Below are 19596 nucleotides of genomic sequence, written 5' to 3'. Positions count from 1 at the left end.
GCAGCTAGCACAGAACTGGGTTAATTGGAGAAATATGGAAGAAGCCTTCGCCCTGCAGTGGGTATAGTCAGGCTGATGATGATGATTCAATGTTTGGAGCAGAAACCATAAACCAAACCAAAAACAAAGACCTCGCAAGACACACAAAGACACAGGCAGTGAATTGATGTTGGGAGAAAGAATTGTTATGAAATTGCATTTACTAAGAAATTATATCGAAGATAACCCTGATTTTACATGACTTAACACAGAAACGCAGCAAACACGACTAGTAGTTAGCATATAATGTTTTCCAGGAAACCAACAGCGATGCAAATTACTACGCTAGCGCGTACTTTAGCGCATACGCTGGCGCGTACATGTCCCTTTTGTGGCGCCTGCTCTGCCAACATGATGCACGTGCTATCTTTGCCAATGGTAACTAGGCTGCGTGCTCCACTTCTGAGTCGGGTAGCAGAGAATTCGTACTTCTGAAGATGTAAAGCTGTGTAAAGTAAAAGAGATACATGTTGGCCTTAAAATCAAGCGAGAAGCAAAACATGCAGCCTGGTTACTTTTGGCAAAGATGGTACATATGTAGGGATTTACGTACCAGGGGTCATGACTTCGGCGCATATATTTCTCTAGTTGTGATTACATCTTGCAAAGGCAGTGTTTTGGCGATGCCAAGTTTGTTAAGCCTTCCAAAATATTGAACTGCTGCATTTTTTACTTCTGCTTATTTAAATCCCACTCAAAGTGCCTGTGGAATAATGTTTGCTGAATAAAGTCCTGCGGTTGGTAAAGACCGGGTCCACTTCAGGAATATGGAAGGGTAGTTACCCTCTAGTGGGTGTCAAAAGGTTGATTAGGGTGGTCAGGACAAATATGTCCTGAAATAAAAAGATCGAAAAGCAAAGCTTGACCATTCATAGCTTGGAACAAACTGAACAAACGGCAAAACAACATTAAAGGAACCACCTAAACTATCCTATTACATTGATGTCTCAGACAAATTCTATTAACTCGGAGCAAGAAAAGCGAGCGTTAAATTATAATAACACATCAGTTGCATTGATACCATGTTTAAGTTTTAAAATACAGAACAAATGCCTCCCTAGGAAATACTACAGCTTGCTGATCAATCATATGAGCGTAATAATAGTAAGATATTATTACTATTTGAAACATTGTAATTAGCACTAGCACAAAGCTCTAGCCAAAGAGAATATTGTCTTGGTCTCAAAATACCGCATCAAAATATATTTCTTTAAACAACACATAACGCTGGAACAAATCAGGAGTAGCCCTAAAGGAGATGAAAAGTGGATGTTCTGGCGTTAAAAACGAAGCCGATCACCGCTCTAGACAACTCTTGATTCAGCACGCACAAAATCAATTACCATTCGAACCTGAACGGGCCTCACAGAATTAACATGTTGGGTCTCAGCGTTTCTTATGTAAACTAAGGAGTCAAAGTCGCCAACTGGCACATGCCCTTAGGTTATTAGGTATGCTCCTCAATCTAACTGTTTTTAAATCAGTGTCATTTCAGTAAGTTTAAAATAGACAGGCATCGCCACATCGATGCTTTTCATAAAATGCTTCTGTTTAGTTCTTCCTAATTTTGACTGAACATAAACTAAATATTTATATGGAAAGAAAGCGATTGTGTCAACAAAAAAGTAAGCAATCCGTATGGATTGCTTACTTCAGCGTTTGTCCCTTGTCTTTCTCCTTTAGTTCTGTCTCTAATTTAACGCTGTCAAAATATGCACTCTACTAATCCGTATGGAGTTTCCCTTGCTTCTATTATTTTTGTAATTTTTGCATTTCAATCTAAAAATCTATATTATCATGATTTTTCTAATAGCAGTAATCATTCACCACAGGATACGAATTCTACCTCTCGTAGTAGCATAAAATACTTCACTGCACTAACATCCTTCCTAACTATGACTTGCGAATCACGTTCTGGAATTGAATTTGTTTCGTACTCCTTGGTATTGTTCCTGTTGCAGTTTGAGCACAAGTTTAAAATCTATAGGTAATTTGTGTTTCGGGCCAGCACTTGAGGTGTTTTTTTTTTTAGATAAGCGGCATTTGTAAGTTAACATTTTATTTCCTCCAGTAGAAATTCTGGGTTTTTTTCTTTTTCGTTATTAGATACTGCGCAAAGTTTGCCAAAGGATCTTCGTAACTGCAAGGTTCCTAACATGAACAGTGTTGAAATTGTTTATGCTTAACCCTGTAAGTATCCCCTGTCCGAGATGTGTCGCATGCATCGCTTATTTTATGCATCGCGTGATGCACCACTCATGCCCCAGGTCATTATTATGGACCGAAATTTTTATGATAGCTCTGAATTCTTAAATATCTGCTCAGGGGCGGATACTGGACCGTCTTGGGACAGTCTGGTCCTTGCGATGTCATGTGCTCATCATAGGGTTTTCGGATGAATTATAAGTTATACAAATTTCTTTGTCCTAACATCAAATATGCCCCACTAACAATAAAAAGTGACGCAGCATTGAGCAAAATCACAGGTGCACCATATGCCATATATGCAGGTATCTAAAGAAGATAGACAACCTCTTTACCAACAAGGAAAAGCGCCTGAGGGTCTTTTTTCCTTTGTGTGGAAAGATGCAAGAGATGAAATGGTAAGGCCACACTTGAAATATAGATATGCCCTGCGGGAATTTCATTCTTCCCACTGTATATTTATTTTCAGGTTCTACGAGCAAGGTCACCAAGTTGTCGGCGTAGAAATCGCCGAAAAAGCGGTCCGCGATTTCTTCAATGAAAACAACCTTCCGATGATTGAAAGCTACTCTTCAAACTACGGATGCAGACTTTTCGAGGTAAAATGTGTGATTTTAAAATAATGGTGCTAAAACTGGTTAAATAGCAATATGATCAGCAACGTACGCGTCACAGGAAGAATAAAACGGGATAGAGCCGCATATTAGAACGCGGCTCTAACAGGAAGTGTAGTATGAACGGAGCTTTAACTAAAGGAAGAGATATAGCATTGCAGGTTGCGATTATTGCAACTGCCACAAAAAAAGAAAAAGAATTCGCGTGTTGACAAGAACACATATTTCTTATTGGTTTGCTCCCATAAGCTATGAACTTGTCGGTTTGCCTGTCGTTCGTGTTTCTTTTCGCGCTTTAACATCGATGCATCTCTACAATTATGTCGCACACAAATCATCAAGATGTCCGTAATGTTGCTTTGTTTGTTGAAATGTCCTAGGAACACCCAAGATGAAAAAGTGCTCGTGGTTTTTTTTTTTTTCTAGCACGTTTGCTTTCAATTACGCTGAGCGTCAGCTTAAAATACAAGACTAGATATACTCTACTGCGAATACTAATATATCAGAAAGAACAAACGGGGCGGAAATATTTGTCTGGGAGAAAAATTTGAATCGTTGCATGGCAGCTAGTTAGCTTATGTGAATGTCTTTCCAAACACTTTCCAACAACATCTTCCCGCTTTATGATCTGGAAAAGAAGTGAAATGACTTATAGCGTAAACACGTTATGCGTTAAGCATAATCCGGCCGCTGTTAGTAATGCCCATAATCCTCATCTGTAAAAATCGGGGCCATCAACGCCCCGATTGTCTCGGAACGCCTATTTGTCTCGGAACGCTTATAAATAGGCGTTCCGAGACAAGAATACATTAGAACATACAAAGCCTTTGTTTAACTGCTTATAGTCATCTTAATTTCGAAATGATTGTGAAACTTCCGAATAGCACGAAGTATTGAGAAAACGCTAAAAGCTAAAACGCATTAAGCGTGTATGAAAAACTGCGTACTCTCATCACCACACCCACAAGGAGTATATGAAGGATGAATAGACGTTGATCTTTAAAATAAGAAAGCGTTTCCATTATATAATCAACACAGGGTTACTAGGTCAACCACAGGAGATAGTGCTATACTAAATGCAGAGCTGAAGCTTATAACTTTCTTAGATTTCATTTCAAACAGACAGTGCTTATCAATAGCGCATTAGGTAGCATCTACATGTATTAAGAAGACTGAAGTAGTCACATTTTCTTTTGCAGACTCCAGATGGCAGGCTCAGGCAGTACTGCACCGATATATTTGCTTTCCTCAGGTGAGATCTTGGATGTCTTATTGTTAGTGAAAGGTTACGATTGATTGCGTCAGTAGGTAAGTGAAGGCTGAGTATAGTGATTTCTGAAATTTTCTGAAGTACCGCACCAAATATTGTGGTTAACGTTGGGCGACAGGGGCGAAAGAAATGTAGACGCGTCTTAAATGAGCTGCGTAAAAAAAGCAAAGATAGATGCAAATTTCAGGCAACAACAGGTTCAATCCTCAGTCGAATCGACTACGGAAGTCAGCCAACTCGACTAACAGGATACGGCAAGTGGCTTCGGGTGCTCTTTCAGTCATTTTGTCTCTAGGACGCTGGTGACCGCTCCAACCGTAACGCCGCCGCAGGCGACCGCTATTGGAAGACCGAAGTGTCACGGGCCCCCACCCAGCCGTGTCCGGACATCTCGCTGGAAAAGCTATGATTGCATCAGGGTTGGGCGCCTGCCAAGAGAAAGCGAGGGAATAAGCAGAACAACCACTTCAGTGGAAACAACCATGGAAATCAGGATGATGATAGGCAGGCAGCGCGGAACTCAACATGTGTCTCCGAGTCGGGAGGAAGATTGCACAATGCTCGTTGACATCACAACAGCCGCCTCTGCCTGCGGAAAACTATTAGGTGTCATTCGACTAAAAGGTTGACGACATCTTGGGCTCCCGAGGAAAGCGAATTCAAGAGGCCATATGGAACGCCGCGACGCTTAGTGCCAAAGAAAGGCAGGCGGACGCCGTCTGCAAGAATAGGAAGCAGAACCCTATAATGCTTAGCACACTTAGTAGAAAAGAGCAGGTCGCTATCGGCTGATAAAAAAAACAACAGATTGGAAACAAAGAACTACTAGGTGTCTTAGTATCTCACGGCCGAGGACAACTACGGAAAAGGTGTTATCCATAGCGTTCCGTTGCAACACACCCCAGAAAAAATTCAAAGACGCTTTCAACACTAAACAGACCCCGCGACTCTGCGCCAAACGCCTGGGGAAGACAGAATCCCTAAATGTAGTATTTTTTACAGAGAAGGTGCCACGCTAAGTGATGTATTCGTGTGTGCTGCACTGCTGCGCACTAATCCAGGAGAACTATGAAGTGCGTCGAATTTGCGGAAGGTTGGGCCATCGAGTTGATGTGGGTACAGATCCAAATAGCCCAGTATGTTTAGGATGTTGCCTCCAGGACCCCCCCCCCCCCTCCTCCGAAGAACACCAATATAATGAAAGGTTTGCACATAGACACAAGGACAACCGAGAAAAACAAGGGCGAGCGCTCATCCTTGTTTTCCTCACTTGTCCTTGTGCCTACGCACAAATTTTTCAGTATGCGCGTTAACCAACTAGCCCAACTTTCTGCTCTCCTAAAAAACCCGTTACAGCCCAAAGTGTCAGCTGCATGACATCGGGCATCTGACTGGCGACAAGAAGTGCTAGAAACGCTACCGGGCCCCCTACGTCATGAAAAAACGACAGTGGGAGGCATAACTCCTAGCCGAGGAGGAAGAATCAAAGAAGACATCAGCGATGTCCTCGAGCCAGCAAAGCAGATCGAGAACCAGGGGACAAAGCAGCAGCCGTTCTGGCTCGAGCTCTTTCCCGAGACTGGAGAGAAGCTGATCCCGATCAAGATCCAATTTCGTGACCGGACGAATTTTAGGAAACCATCCAGCTGTGGTTGATTTCCAGTAACTAATCCAGGGGTCGCGCGAGTTCTAGGACTCAATTCAGAGGTCGGAAATCATCTGCGAGGGCAAGGGATAACGCGTCAATCTGGCCAGATAGTCTCCCAAAAGAATAAGCAGCATGCTGAGGAGCTAACAAAACTGAGGCAGTTGGCAGACAAATCACTAATACAAAATGAAACACTTAAAAAAAGGTTGAAAACGAGAAAATCCTAATCAAGACAGCAAAAGAATGTCGTAGGAACACAGGTTATCCCGGGCGCTAAAGCAAAGCAGGATAGATTAGAGCATGCCCCACTTGCAACAAAGAAGGCGGAAGAAGCAAGGGATGAACATATAACGCTAGAGAAGGTCGGTAAAATTGCCAACGTAGTGTTAGAAGAGAAACTAGATGTCTTCCTTAACGAGGTAGAAACAGAATTTTCGGCAATCAGGGTGCCACTAAATGCGTTCACACTCAAGTTCAATGAGATAGATACGCGCTTCACCGCTCTGGATGTGGAAAGGACGCCAACAAAGGGAAACATGATGGATCCTTGCCATAAAATATACCACGGACACTATTTAGCAGCGGAATTGTCGCAGATATACCATCGGAAAACACTGGTTCTACCCCAACTCCTTAGTAAGAAGTATCCGGAAGGAAAGGCGTTGCATGAAGTAGGAATGCAAGCAAAACTAATGGTTATTGGGCTTTCTGTACAGAAGGGGAGGCACCGCGGGTGGCTATACTAATTCAGAAAAACAGAACCGCAATCAGGCATAAAATGGATGTTAAAAACATCGACTACATTCTCACTGAGCTCAAAACGAACAAAAAAACAGAAAGAAGCCTGTTCATTCTGAATGTTTATTGCACACCGCGCAAAGGAAGAACAAATTTTTCACACTATTTCGAAGCACATTGAACATTTCCAACAAATTAGCCATGATGGTATTAGGCGGCTGGAATGCTGCACACCCGTCGTGGGCCTACAGGCAAGAAGATATCAAGGGCCGGGTCCCGGCTCCTCTGTCAAAAAGCACAACAGGCAGGTCTAACGCTGATAACGGATACACAGGATCGTACACGGCGCGGAAACAAGTGACGACATTTCTCCGGATTCGACCTTTCTCAGCAGTGTAAAAGACGCCACGTGCTGTAATACTCAAGAAAACCTAGACAGTGACCACTGCATCTGCGAAACGGAGTGGAAGGAGGAGAGCGAAGAATCAAATGCAAGAAGGCTACCCTACTGCAGTAGAAAATATTCAGGGAATTCAAAAGCCAAACAGAAAGCGGAGAAAATAAAAAATATCGAAGAGCGGGTAACAGCATTGCGTTAAACGTTAACGTTAAGCGTTAAAGAAGCAACAACAGCTGTACCCGAAGGGTAAGTCTGGAGGAGGCAGTCAGCCACCTTATGCACATACGGCAGGCCAAAAAAGGATTAGGCAATATAAGCAACAAAGATAGATTAGGACTGTATGCCGCATATTCGCCCTACTAACAATAGAAGAAGTACACTTGAACTATGTAGACAAAATTGGAGATCACATGCAATTTTATCGAAAGTTCCATAGGAATAGCTAATACTGGAGCTGCTGTTACCTCTTGGAGCAGGAAGGTTGCAAGTCGGCCAAAAGTAAAACCTCCAAAAGATTGCCGTTCTTACGATGGACCGGAAAAAGGACTCCTTGAAGAAATACAGACACGCTATGTGGAACTCCTGCACCTTAAGTACTCTCAGACTATCACGGACAGCCAAACTAGGATTTGGATAGACCCATAGAAAAGAACAGAAGTCAGGCCCAGAATTACACACCTTAAAACAAGGTAAGCAGTGAGACCAGATGGAGTGAGCTGCATCGCTGCCCTCTCAAGATACATGCAAGATTGTTGGCAACGAGGACGGCACAGAACGTCATGATCCCCAAACTTGGCAAAAAGCTAGACTGAAAAGCTAAGACCAATTTATTTCACCTCGTGCGTGTTGAAACGCTTGGAACCCGTACTCCAGACGAGTCTAAACAAATACCTGGAAGACAAAGGACTCTACCCAAACTACATGATTGGCTTAAGACCAAGTCTCTGGACACAGGACATTACACGGCAAATGCAACTCCAGATCTTCAAAGCACGTACTAAAAACAGGCACGTTATCCTGAGTCTGGACTTAGCAAAGGCTTTCGATAACATGAAACACAAAGTAACAGTAAAAGACTTTCAAGATCTCGGCGTAAGTGGAAGAACTTATACCTAATGAGCTTTCTTTCAAAGTGGGAAGGAACCAACCAAATTTATGCTGGGCAGCAAATCTTGCAACGCAAGACTCCATTGCAGCACACGACTGTTCAAGTGTTTGGCCTGTACCAAATAGTTCAGCCGTTGATGGTCTGTTTAAATCGTAAATGTTCAGCCATACAAGAAATTGTGAAACTTACGCAGTGCCTACACGAGCGCAAAACATTCCCGTTATATTTCCGAATAACGCGTTTCCCGCGGTAGCAACTGCCTGCTGGCATATGAGATCGGATAAAGTACAGCAGCATGTTGTCGAGAACTGCACGATGGACAGTGCCCGAAGCAGATAAATTCCTTCGTAAGATTGAGTGAACCAACAACGGGTTTAGACGCGAGAGCGTGTTTAATAAGCATTTCAAAAGCTGTAACCCACTCAGGGGTCCACTGTACACGGTTATTTTTTACTTTGCGTGTAAATTCCTCTTACGGCATTGCCTTAGCAGCGTAGTGAGGAATTAGATCCCGATAGTATCCTGCCAAGCGAAGAAAACACCGGACCTGCTGCTTGGTTTCAGATGTGGGAGCATGTCTAATTTTATTTACAATAGCATCGATTGGCCGGATCATCACCTCTAATAATACATGTCCCAAGAAACTTACACGAGTTATAATGAGTTCACAGCATTGTGGTTTCATGGTCAAGCCTGAACTACTAATACTTTCAAACCAAGCTCGAAGAATGATCAGGTGCTTCTCCCATATCGCAGGTGCGACTAGCACATCATCTATATAGTGCATAATAGGCCAATCTGATAGAAGCGCCATCATGAGGCGAGTGAAAATACTAGATGCCGTCTTAATACAAAATGGCATGAACCGAAACGTATAATAGTCGCACTAAATTTGTGCACTGACTCGGCTGACGCGAAAGCCCATACTCGGCCCTGCCCGCAAACCGAACTCGGGCCGGGTTCGGGCCAAGTTATATTTGTCTCGCGCGGTCCGGGGCGGGTCGCACACCCCTATAACGAACAAAAGCAATTTTTTGCGAAAGCGCGAATGCGGCCATAGTGCGATAAGCATCTACAATCCACATCATTTCCCTTCGTCCTCCCCATGTGAAAGTTTCCCAGTTTTTTCCCGGCGTCGAAATGCTTTTCCTCCCCATCGTCTTGCCGCAAAAGGATCTTTGGCAGCCGTCAGTGACTTCGCATAGGGGCCACTTGTAGGCTAGTTTCGAGTTTCGTATCTCCACTTGGGTAACACCAGCAATGATGTTTAGGTATCCGCTTCAAGAGTCGAGCTATACACTGTCGCCTATCAAACGTCTCTGTTGTAGCTTGCTCCTTCCTCTTCAAAACCCTGTCTGAAGCGGGACATAGCTCAAAGCTTCTGCGGTCCAAGAGTTCCCTCTTGCTTCTCTTGTTGCGAAAAGTTCACTTGAAAGGCACGCGGGGAGACAGACCAGCTCACCGAGTATTTGGCCATAAAATCAACCCCTTATTTCGGTTTAGAGCTAGCGAACGTTTGGGGCAGCAAACAAGCTGCCTACCGAAAAATTGTTTTGTTATCAAAGAGCCTTTAATTATTCCAGCCACAAGATACAGCACCGAAGGAAACTTCAGCTCTACCGGGTTGATTATCCAGGAATGTCGCAAATGCCTCAATCCATTGCATAACTTGTTTTTGCACAATTCTGTTACGGACGAGCAAGGAAGAAGAAGCGGGCAGTGGCGTGGGTAGGAGCGCTCGCGCTAGACCCGCTAACATTTCATTAAACGTTATCTTACGGTCATTGAATCTTCTCTCTGTCCTCTGTTCTACTTTCATCGGCTTGCCGCCCCGTAACAATACTTTAATTCTACGTATGTACTACGGGTCTATATATTATTCACTAAATTTGTCATTTTCAACTATAGAAATCGATATTTCAAGCCTTGGATGAAGTTATCACCCGGAAACAATTTGCTTCTCTATTATCGCTTCGACTGCAATTGTAGGATAACCGGCCGCTCTGCGCCGGGCCCAGGGTTTAAATCGAGCGTCAGGTCGGGCCTGGCCTTTCACACGCACTTTTACTGTCGGACCGGGCTCGGGTCTGTAGCATCGGACCCAGGCCGGGCTCGGGCTCAGGCCAGACTGTATGGCCAGACTGCATGGCCAGACCTCTAGGCCAGACTGCATGGAAAATCTGCAATGTGTTTGAGAAGCGTCATCAAGATGGGCCTGCCAATAAATCTTCCTGAGATTTAATTTTGTGGCAAATCTTTCAGTGCCGACCTCTATAGCAAAACATCAGTCCTCGGGATACGTTAGGGCGTCGTTTACAAGGATGATGCTTATTCAACGGAAGTCTATGCAGGTACGGTAGGTATTCATTTTTTTTTACCAAAACCAAAGGCGAATAGCAAATAGCAAATTCTCGCATAGGCAATGGCGAGGGACATTGCGGAATGTTAATTGGTGAAGTAGTAGTTAACTCTAATGATACTTCAGAAGATTGCTACGGCCAGGATGTTAAGAAAATATATCACCATAGGAACATAGCAATGCATAAGCTCTGTCAATTGCTTGGCAGTAGGTATCGGCTCTATTGATAGCCTCAGTGCGGAGAGCGGTTCACAACTCCTCTTCCTCAATTACTACGAGCGACATTGCCTGGATGGTCGCTAGTAGTTGGCGCTCTTCATAATGTTTTATAATGCTTATAGAAAACGTTTGTTTCGAAATCCTACATTCAGTCAATAATCGCAATCATTTTTTTGCCTGTGATCCCGAAATACCATTTCCAATGCATCAGGAGCTTATTCTGTTATGTAGGGAGCAAATTCAAAGCCTGGGCACCAACTTTCAGTTGCAGTCTGGAGGTCCGCTTATCATAATAAAGCTTCTGGCCACTCCCAGTTCTGGTCTCCTGGGTCGTAGGCCAGGCAGGAAATGACCACCAGGAGCTCTGTGGTCACTCGTGCTCCATCATGCTGCTCCACCGTTCTCTGTCTAACGTGTCACCGTCTTCTACCCCCGACGCGCCACACGCGTCGTCTTCTTCCTCGCTCCTTCCTCGTACCGAGACTTGCAGACACCGTGTGGCGCTAGCTCCGTACAGTTACCTAACAACGTGTCAACTGAAAGGCTGCTGGGATTAGGGGTTCACAACAACCTGTAAGAATTACGGGAGGCGCACCTCCTGATGAAACTCAGTACGCTTTCGAAAACGAAAGCGGGAAATGACATGTTGGAGAGGATCGGCAATGGGGTTGATGCTCTAGCAGGGGACACAAAAGTTCATGCGAGGTGGGAAATCCACAAAGGATGGTACTGGTAGAAAAAACCTTGGCCACCCTGCTGCAGCAGTGCAGTAGTAGGACGCCCAACTACTGTGCCGGAGTATCTGGGTTCTAACCTGACCGCTGGCGGCTGCGGTTAGATGAAAGGGAAGACGAAGTGGCGGTCGTGCGCTGTGCGATATCACCGCACGTTAAAACCACAGGTGGTCGAAATTCTAGAGTCTTCCACTACGGCGTCTCTCATAGCCTGAGTTGTTTTGCAGATATTGTGGTACACAGCCAAGGGCGCTCGGTCATATCTCACGCTAATGCTGACCTAATATTTAGAGACTGGAATACTACCATCCCAATTTTGGTGAGGGGCGGAAGAAGTGGTAGTACGATACATCTGCTTGATCAGGCCAAGGAACGAAAGTTTATGGAGCTGGAACCTGTCTTGACACCAGCACACTCATGGAGCCCTGTGAGCTAGGCGGCTCCCATCAATGCTCGAGGTTTCGTTGGATGATCAGGTGAGCCGATTACTCCCGTGAGGTCCATGCCCGGACAAGCAATTGGCCAAGACAGCAATGCGTGTGTGAAAATTGCAGACTTGCTCTTTCCTCATTCCCTATATATTGTGACATATATCAAGCAAAACATATCCGTAAGAGACTAAGCCGCAGGGTAGATGGTGCCAGCAGCTGGCCACATATGAACACCTCTTATGGAAATGCAGCATAGCGCCGGCGACGGATATGCGGGATTCTTTTTTCGACCTGTGGGAGGTTGTTTTGGCCAGGTCAGACCATGTCTTCCAGACTAGACATGTTCACGGGCCCGACGCTTCAGAACAGGTTCTGGCCCGTCCTGTCATGCCATATTGGCAGTTCAAGGGAGTTCCATTCAAGATCTCGAAATAGGTTCTCGCGTTTGTAATGACAAATGTGCTGAATAAATAAAGAAGCAGAACATACGTAGAAATAACTGAATTTGCAAATACAAATTATGCATTGAATTGAGCCCGGTCACTGGTGGCTACCAAAGATAGGTTAATTTCTGTGAGGAGACGCGGAGGAAAGGCGGGTTGACGCCGGATGTAATTCGGAAGCTCTCGCATGGGGAAAATGGTGTGCAGTCTGCTTATCATACTAGGCCGTATACCTGCGTTCACAAAAGTTGCATGTGTTCGTGACCAGAGTGCCCGCCCCGGCCCGTCCGAGACAGATATACCTTGGCCGGCCAGCGCCCGTTCTAGACAAGGGCAATGGAGTGAGCCAGCCTGATCGCTGTCAGCCATGGGATGATGACCACCTAGCACGGACCAGTCTGCATGTGTTGTCTGACGAAATAAACTGTTTCCATGCCACCATCTAATAATAACAATAATTGGTCCAAAGGAAAGGAAATGCAAAGTATCTGTCACACTTGTTATGTGGACACCTTAACCGCGCCTTCAGGGAGGTGGGAGTGAAATTACAAAGAAAGAGGAGCCGTAGTGGAGTGCTGCGGAGTAATTAGGACAACCTTCAGATCTTTAACGTGCAATGACATCACGCAGCACACGAGCGCCTCTTCGTTTCGCCTCTATCGAAATTCAGCCGCAAGGCGGTCGGGTTCCAATACGGGCACTCCGGCACATTAGTCGGGCATCTTGACTACTCCACCACCATCATCCGTCCATCTATAATTGGTTTAAAGGAAAGGAGAGACGCCGTATCTGTCACTTGCAGAATCTCGCTGACGCATCTCGCGGACAACACAGCAACGCCCAGGCTTACGCAATTCTCCAGTGCACATCCCGCACTGCGTGCACACTTTTTTAACCAATGGATACTCATTACACACTTCTGACCCCTGTCATGCATTTATTTGGTTCATTAAGTCAGAAACAGATCCACTTATTGTTGGCGTGAGGTCACATCGATTGGACGTCGGCATTAGTCCTATGGCTATGCGACATCTCACTAAATTTACCTTTAAATATTTGGCTCAAATTTATTACCCAGTCATCCTATTGACAATTTTTTTTTTTCAGCAGCATCGTCGCATCGTCCTCTATCGAAACGTTCTGAGAACTACACAATGGCTGCGGACCCTTTCTGTCCACAGGACCCCCATACATAGCCTTCTAATGCTTTCGCATCAGTAAGTGTGCGATATGTTCCTGCACATTAACTAAAGCCAAAATACCGCGCATTCTTCGCTCGCTGCTCAACACGCTATGATATACGCACATGTCGTTATTATATACCTGCGTGTTTGATCAGCCTACCGCCTAGTGTTTTCTGCCCCAAATTAAGATTTAGTCTAAAAAATATTGCGTGTTATCGTTACGGTCCTTCCTGCTCCTTGAAGTTTGATCTTTTATTGTTGTATACATTTAGCGTTGCCAATTTTTTGTGTTTAATGTCCTATCTCAGTAGATTTTTGTTTTAAAATTTTCTTTCCTAGTAAGTCACTCTGACGAATGTGGCACATCAGCGCTTTGTTTCTTCTGGTATTTTGTTTTGTTATGAAATCGTTTGCTGTCTGCCAGGCGGTGCGGCTCAAGCCCCTCGAGGCTTTGGCAGGCCTGATTGTTATAGTGTTCAAATTTACATTAATGAGAGTGCTAAATGCTATTTATCTATTTATTTGGAAAATCTCTTGTGACATAGTAAATTGCACATGCACAAATTGTAGCGACATCGCATATCAAAAGGCAAGGAGAAAGATCTGGCGCAAATGTGAAAGCCCGGCCCCTAAATTATTTTTGAATCAAAATTCAAGGTTCTGTTTTTTAAGTTCTATATTTATTTACAAATATTGATCTTCGGATGTGAACAGCCATCCATACATACAGGTAAAGAATCCGTCTATACAAACACAAAACATTAAGATTATACTCCAAAGGCTGAAGAGGGCTTTTCGCAACCCCAATTAGTCCGTAACTGATTCGAACATATTTTCACACATTACGAACAGCACCTGTTTATACCAGTCATCCTACTACAGTGTGCTTCAGTTAGATTGTGTTACGAGTTACCATACTGGAGAAGCTGCTATTTTTGTGCCTATTTTAAGAAGCGGCCGGAAAGAGCCTACAACATTATAATAGTAGCTTCACCTCAATCTGTGTTATCTATCCGCAGGTCCAAACCCCCCCCGATGGATGTTGTGTGGGACCGTGCTTCACTGTGTATCATGGCATCGCAAGAAGAGCGCCATAGGTGAGCCACTTAATTTTAGCTTAGAGTACATGCGAAAGCGAAAATGGACACTTAATATCCGCCTTAAAGGGTATTATGCGATAGCGCTGATGGCTGCTGTGTCATTTGCGCCTCCTTGTTCGCGCACAAGCATTTTGCAGCTGCCAGAACCTAAGTCGCTGAGTGTAATAACGCGCGAGGATTATTTAGTATTCAGTCTTAAGCTATTCATTATTGCAAGACCACCAAACATATGTGCATTTATAGAGACCCCCTTAAACTGTGCCTCCGAGCTCGACTTCAAACTCCTACGCAGCGGACAGTTTATTTCTGCTCCACACCTGCGTCCGTGTCTGCCATTTCCGCGGCCGTTCGCATTTCTGCACGCCGCTGATATGGAATGCTAAGTAGACGGCATTTGTTTCACCCTTGCCGAACCTGAAGCCGACCAACACTGGGTCCGGGCCGTGAAGGCACACCATGCAACTGCGGCCTAGAGCTCTGCATCTCACAGCTGCCTGCCTCGCTCTCATCGAAGACCCATACTTCGACGCCAACCACGACCAACCCTACTACCATCGCCTGCCGTCAAGCTCTCCTGCCTGGTCTACCGGCGGAAGGCTTCAAAATGATTTGGCCTTGATCTCCGCACCAGTACTTGCGGACCGTTAAACCATATACTTAGCACCCATGCCTACATCGATTATGCCGTCACCTGTGCGCCCGACCATGTACGCATAAATCCGTCATCATCCTCAACATCCTGACTTACCCACAGCAGGAACAATGCCTCTCCCATATTCCTCCAATTCACCCGGTCCTATGCTAGTGCATCCACTTGACCTCTGCGAACTTTTTAACCTCCTCTGCCCACCTAACTTTATGCGGCTCCCTGCAACGCTTTCCTTCACGTGGAATCAAGTTTGTTACACTAAGCGACCATCGGTTATCCTCTCTTCGCACTACATGTCCTGCCTATGCCCATTTCTTCGTTTTGATTTCCACTAGAATGCAAGTAACTTCAGGTATTATTACGAAAGCAATACTACTCCCATTTTCAGCCCTTCTTGTAGCCACGGTCGGTATGCACGTGACGGCTGTGACGTCATACCAGCTGCGAGAGTCGACTACCTGCGTCGACAGCTCGACAGAGTCGACAGCTGCGACTACCAAGTCGAGTCGTCGGGTGGCGGTGGCGATCGCTAGACACGGCGCGCCGCGGATGAGGTGGTGACGCCACTTAGACGTCATACCAGCTGCGAGAGATTGACTACCAAGTCGAGTCATCGGGTGGCGGCGGCGATCGTTAGGCACGGCGCGCTGCAGCTGGAACCGCGCTGCTACTGAGTGGAGGCGCTGCTGTCACCTTTTCTCTCAAAGTTGAGAGAAAGAGGAGGAAAACGACATTGTAATGGATACTTTCAACAGTGAAGATTCTTTGCCGACCTGTTGACGCACCAGTCAGGAACGTTGGAATGCAACAAGGTGTCAACGACGCGTTCAGGAAACAGACGAAGAACGGCAACAACGGCTTGAAAAGGAGCTTGTTGATAGTGCTGCTCCACAACTAAAGTATAAGGAGACCCGGAGGCAACGGCGTGCAGAAGAGACGTCACAAGAACGAGCTGTACGTTTGGAAAAGAGACGGGAAGCGTCACTTGTGAAGGCTGGTTTCACTGTGTCAAAGGGGAACTTGGAAGAGCAACGACGTTCAGAGTATGCGAGAGAGTTAGTGAATGTGACTCGGCTATGCGTGATTTTCATAGACGATTGACGAATAAACTCTTCGAAAGTGTGTGCTCGGTGTGTGATCGCCTATGGCATAAAGACTGCTTGACTCCGGTAAGTGAGCTCATGCATCCTACTCTTCACCTAGCTTCTCCAGAATGGCACGAGGAGACTATGAGAAGCGCTGTGCTATGTAAAACGTGTCGAGCGAGCCTCTAAGACCAGAAGGTCTCCCTCTAAAGTATGTCAAACGAGTATCGTTACCTGCCTATCCCCGAGGGCCTACCTTATTTGAATCCAGTGGCTGTACGAGTACTGTCTCCACGCATTTCATTTATGCAAATCAGGCGGCTAGGGAACTGGACGAACAGGCTATATGGCATCATAGGTCCGATAGTGAACGTTCCCGTGAACACTGGGGAGATGTTGAAACAACTGTCTCACTACTTCAGTGATCACCGAAATGTCTTCACAGGTATAAGCAATAAAGCTAAACAATACTAAACTGCAATGTGTGTCCTGTGTTAATTGTACGGTCTACATGGTACACCACAATTGACTACACTACGAGCTGAACTATAGCGTAGCCATGCTATTATTGTTTTCGCACCTACCGGGCTCAACTATAGCTAAGCCCCACGTAATTTATTTTTTCTGACCCGCTCTGAACGCTTCATATCCCTTAATGTTACCCCCACAATTTTTCCTTCCATACCCCTCTGCGTCGTTCTCTATTTAAAGGGGTAGGGACACCAAATATTTGTGCTATACTTTTGTTTCTAAATAGTGCATATCGATTCTGTAGGCATAGAGCACATGGTTAGAAGACCAAAATTAATTTACGTAATGTATTATCGTATTTTTAGTAGGCTGCAGTTTCGATTTCGGTTCGTAGTTGCCAGTTCTTACTTGACGCAAGTCGATACGTCAAATGGGCCAAAACAATCGTGACCTCAACGAGGAGGCGCGTCTCCTGCTCTGTTCGTTGTGTGATTCCGCCGTATGTTGTCATGGCGCAGTCACACTACTGCATCTGGAAACGTGATGTTTAATTGTGTCGTTTTTGCCGATCCTGCCACGCCACGTGAACACGAACTGTTCGGAAACATGCTGTTGTCGCCTGCGAACGGCTGTCGCCAACTCGCTCTCCGACAACTTGTTGCTCGGAGCAGCGCCGATGTCGACCGCTCGCTTCGCTAAAGTTTTGCCCAAATTCCTACGCTACGTGAGCGGCTGGGAAAAAATCAGAAGGCGGGAGAGGATTTGACTATGAAAGGAGCGCGAGTATAGTATATAGTTTGAATCGCATTGATCGAGACCCCGTTTTGAGCGCCGCTTCATGTGTGCGAATCTGGAATTGTTGACAGAAAATTCACATATTTTAGTAAATGAAAATAGCCATCGTATATAGTTTTGGCACAAGTGAACTGAAATCGACAATTGCGTACATCGCGGAACGTGCCTACAATCACCACGAAGCGCCGGTGTGGTCCCGGTACGCCGAGCAATGCTGAAGGCGGCGCGGAGCAGTCGTCAGCGCTACTCGTGGAGAGAAAATTACGCCGATTGAGGACAGTCGCCATGCACACATTTATAGAGCTTATTTTATTATGGGGTAGGTGTCCGATAGTAAAGCGGTGACGGAAGATGGTCCTTTATTACAGCGTTAAGTCGCTAACCCGTTCCGAAGTGCCTCCCGATGAAACCGATTAGGCCTAGCGACGAGTAGGGCAGGCAGAGCAGCAGCATAGTTTGTCGTCTGGCGCACCCACGGGGGTGTCGTTTTCGAAGGCACCGCACTTGTGTAGGCATGCTACTGTTGCACGAGTATATTAGCAGTCCTGATAACATTTGTTAATTCTAGTACAAAGCCAAAGAGTGCTCACTGCCTCACTGCTGCGCCGCCGCCCACTAAGGTCTCGTACAATAACGGTGACCAACAACAACGCCGTCCGCTGACCATTGCCGCGCCGTCGGCGGCAGCCTTCGCAAATGTTAGTGAATGAATATTACCATCAAGCATAATTTTGGCTACAGTGAGCCGTCGTGCTGTGTGTTAGAACGAAGTGACACTGCTATATGTATGGGTGAAATAGAGCAGTCAAAAATAGAAAGAGAATGCTCAAAAGATGACCAACAGCATCGCGTCTTAAGGCAGAAAACTTCGTGATGACGTCATAAATACTTTATTATGGTTTGTTCTGTGAATCTACGTCAACGTCAGAGCGCTACTGATGTATCCGGAATGTGAGAGGGAGCATTTTCACAAACGTTAAAAAAGAATTATATATTTTCTACGCCTCCATTGAGTCTAATACTTTACTGTGATGGTCTTCAAACACAAAAGAAGCGCGTGTAGTTTAGCAAAATCTTGTAATTTAGTGTCTCCACCCCTTTAAGTAGAACCCTCTTTGTCAGGCTCCACGTTTCAGCAGGTAAGATGCAACTGTTGTATACTTTCCCTTTGAGCGATACCGGTAAGCTGCCAGTCATAATCTGCGAGCGCTTGCCAAATGGGCTTCATCCTAATCTTGTTATTTCCCTTTCATGGTCCAGATCTGTTAATACCTGCCCTAAGCAGACATATTCATCTACTACTGCCAGTGCTTCGCTACCTAACGCAAATTGCCGTTCATTCCCAAGTCTATAGAACATTACCTTAGTTTTCTGCATATTGATTTTCAAGCCTACCTTTCTACTTTTCCTGTCTAGGTCATCAATCATTATTTGCAGTTCATCCCCCGAGTTGCTTAGCAAGTCAATGTCATCAGCAAATAACAGATTACTGAGGTATTCTCCATCTACCCTTATCCCTTACAGCTCCCTTTCCAAGTCTCTGAAGATTTTCTCTAAGCAAGCTGTGAATAGTACTGGGGTGATCGTGTCTCGCTACCTAACACCTTTCCTAATAGGCATTTTGTTATTTTCTTTAAACTACTATGGTTGCTGTGTAGCCACTATATATATTTTCTAGCATTTTCACGTAAGTATTGTCTACACCCCGATTTCGCCATGCGTGTATGACCGCTGAGGATTCTAATGAGTCAAATGCTTTTTCCTAATCAATGAATGCTATGTATCAGGGCTGGCGATATTCTGAGCATTATTCTATCACCTGGTTGATGGTATGAATATGATCGATAGCAGAGTGCCTTTTCCGAAAACCTGCTTGATATTTCGCTTGATTTCAGTCTAAAGTTGTCTTGATTCTTTTAGCGGTTACTTGAGGAAATACCTTATACGTGAAATACAGTAAGCTGATTGGTCTGTAATTTTTCAGGTTCTTTGCGTACCTTTTCGTATGAATTAAGATAATTTTTGCGCCCTGTCATGGTTCCGGTACCGTCGATACTCCAGGCACTGCGTATACAGGGTGGTCAGTTTTTCTAGCACGATATCC

At 45.1% G+C, this 19596-nt stretch overlaps 1 protein-coding gene across 2 annotated transcripts in view; it reads left to right on the top strand.

The window, feature by feature from the left end:
• Window positions 1-19596, top strand: part of LOC146177782 (thiopurine S-methyltransferase-like) — a 172494-nt gene that overhangs the window by 129287 nt on the left and 23611 nt on the right. For both annotated transcript variants that reach the window (XM_084581550.1, XM_084581551.1), the window contains exons 4-7: window positions 2550-2642; window positions 2714-2843; window positions 4058-4110; window positions 14412-14489. In XM_084581550.1, coding sequence (XP_084437676.1) covers window positions 2550-2642; window positions 2714-2843; window positions 4058-4110; window positions 14412-14489 — 354 coding nt within the window. The remainder of the gene's footprint in view (window positions 1-2549; window positions 2643-2713; window positions 2844-4057; window positions 4111-14411; window positions 14490-19596) is intronic.

This window comes from Amblyomma maculatum, chromosome 10 (genome assembly GCF_055883805.1).
Source record: "Amblyomma maculatum isolate TAMU_Amacu chromosome 10, ASM5588380v1, whole genome shotgun sequence".
NCBI lineage: Eukaryota > Metazoa > Arthropoda > Arachnida > Ixodida > Ixodidae > Amblyomma > Amblyomma maculatum.
This window is presented reverse-complemented; position numbering and strand designations above follow the sequence as displayed.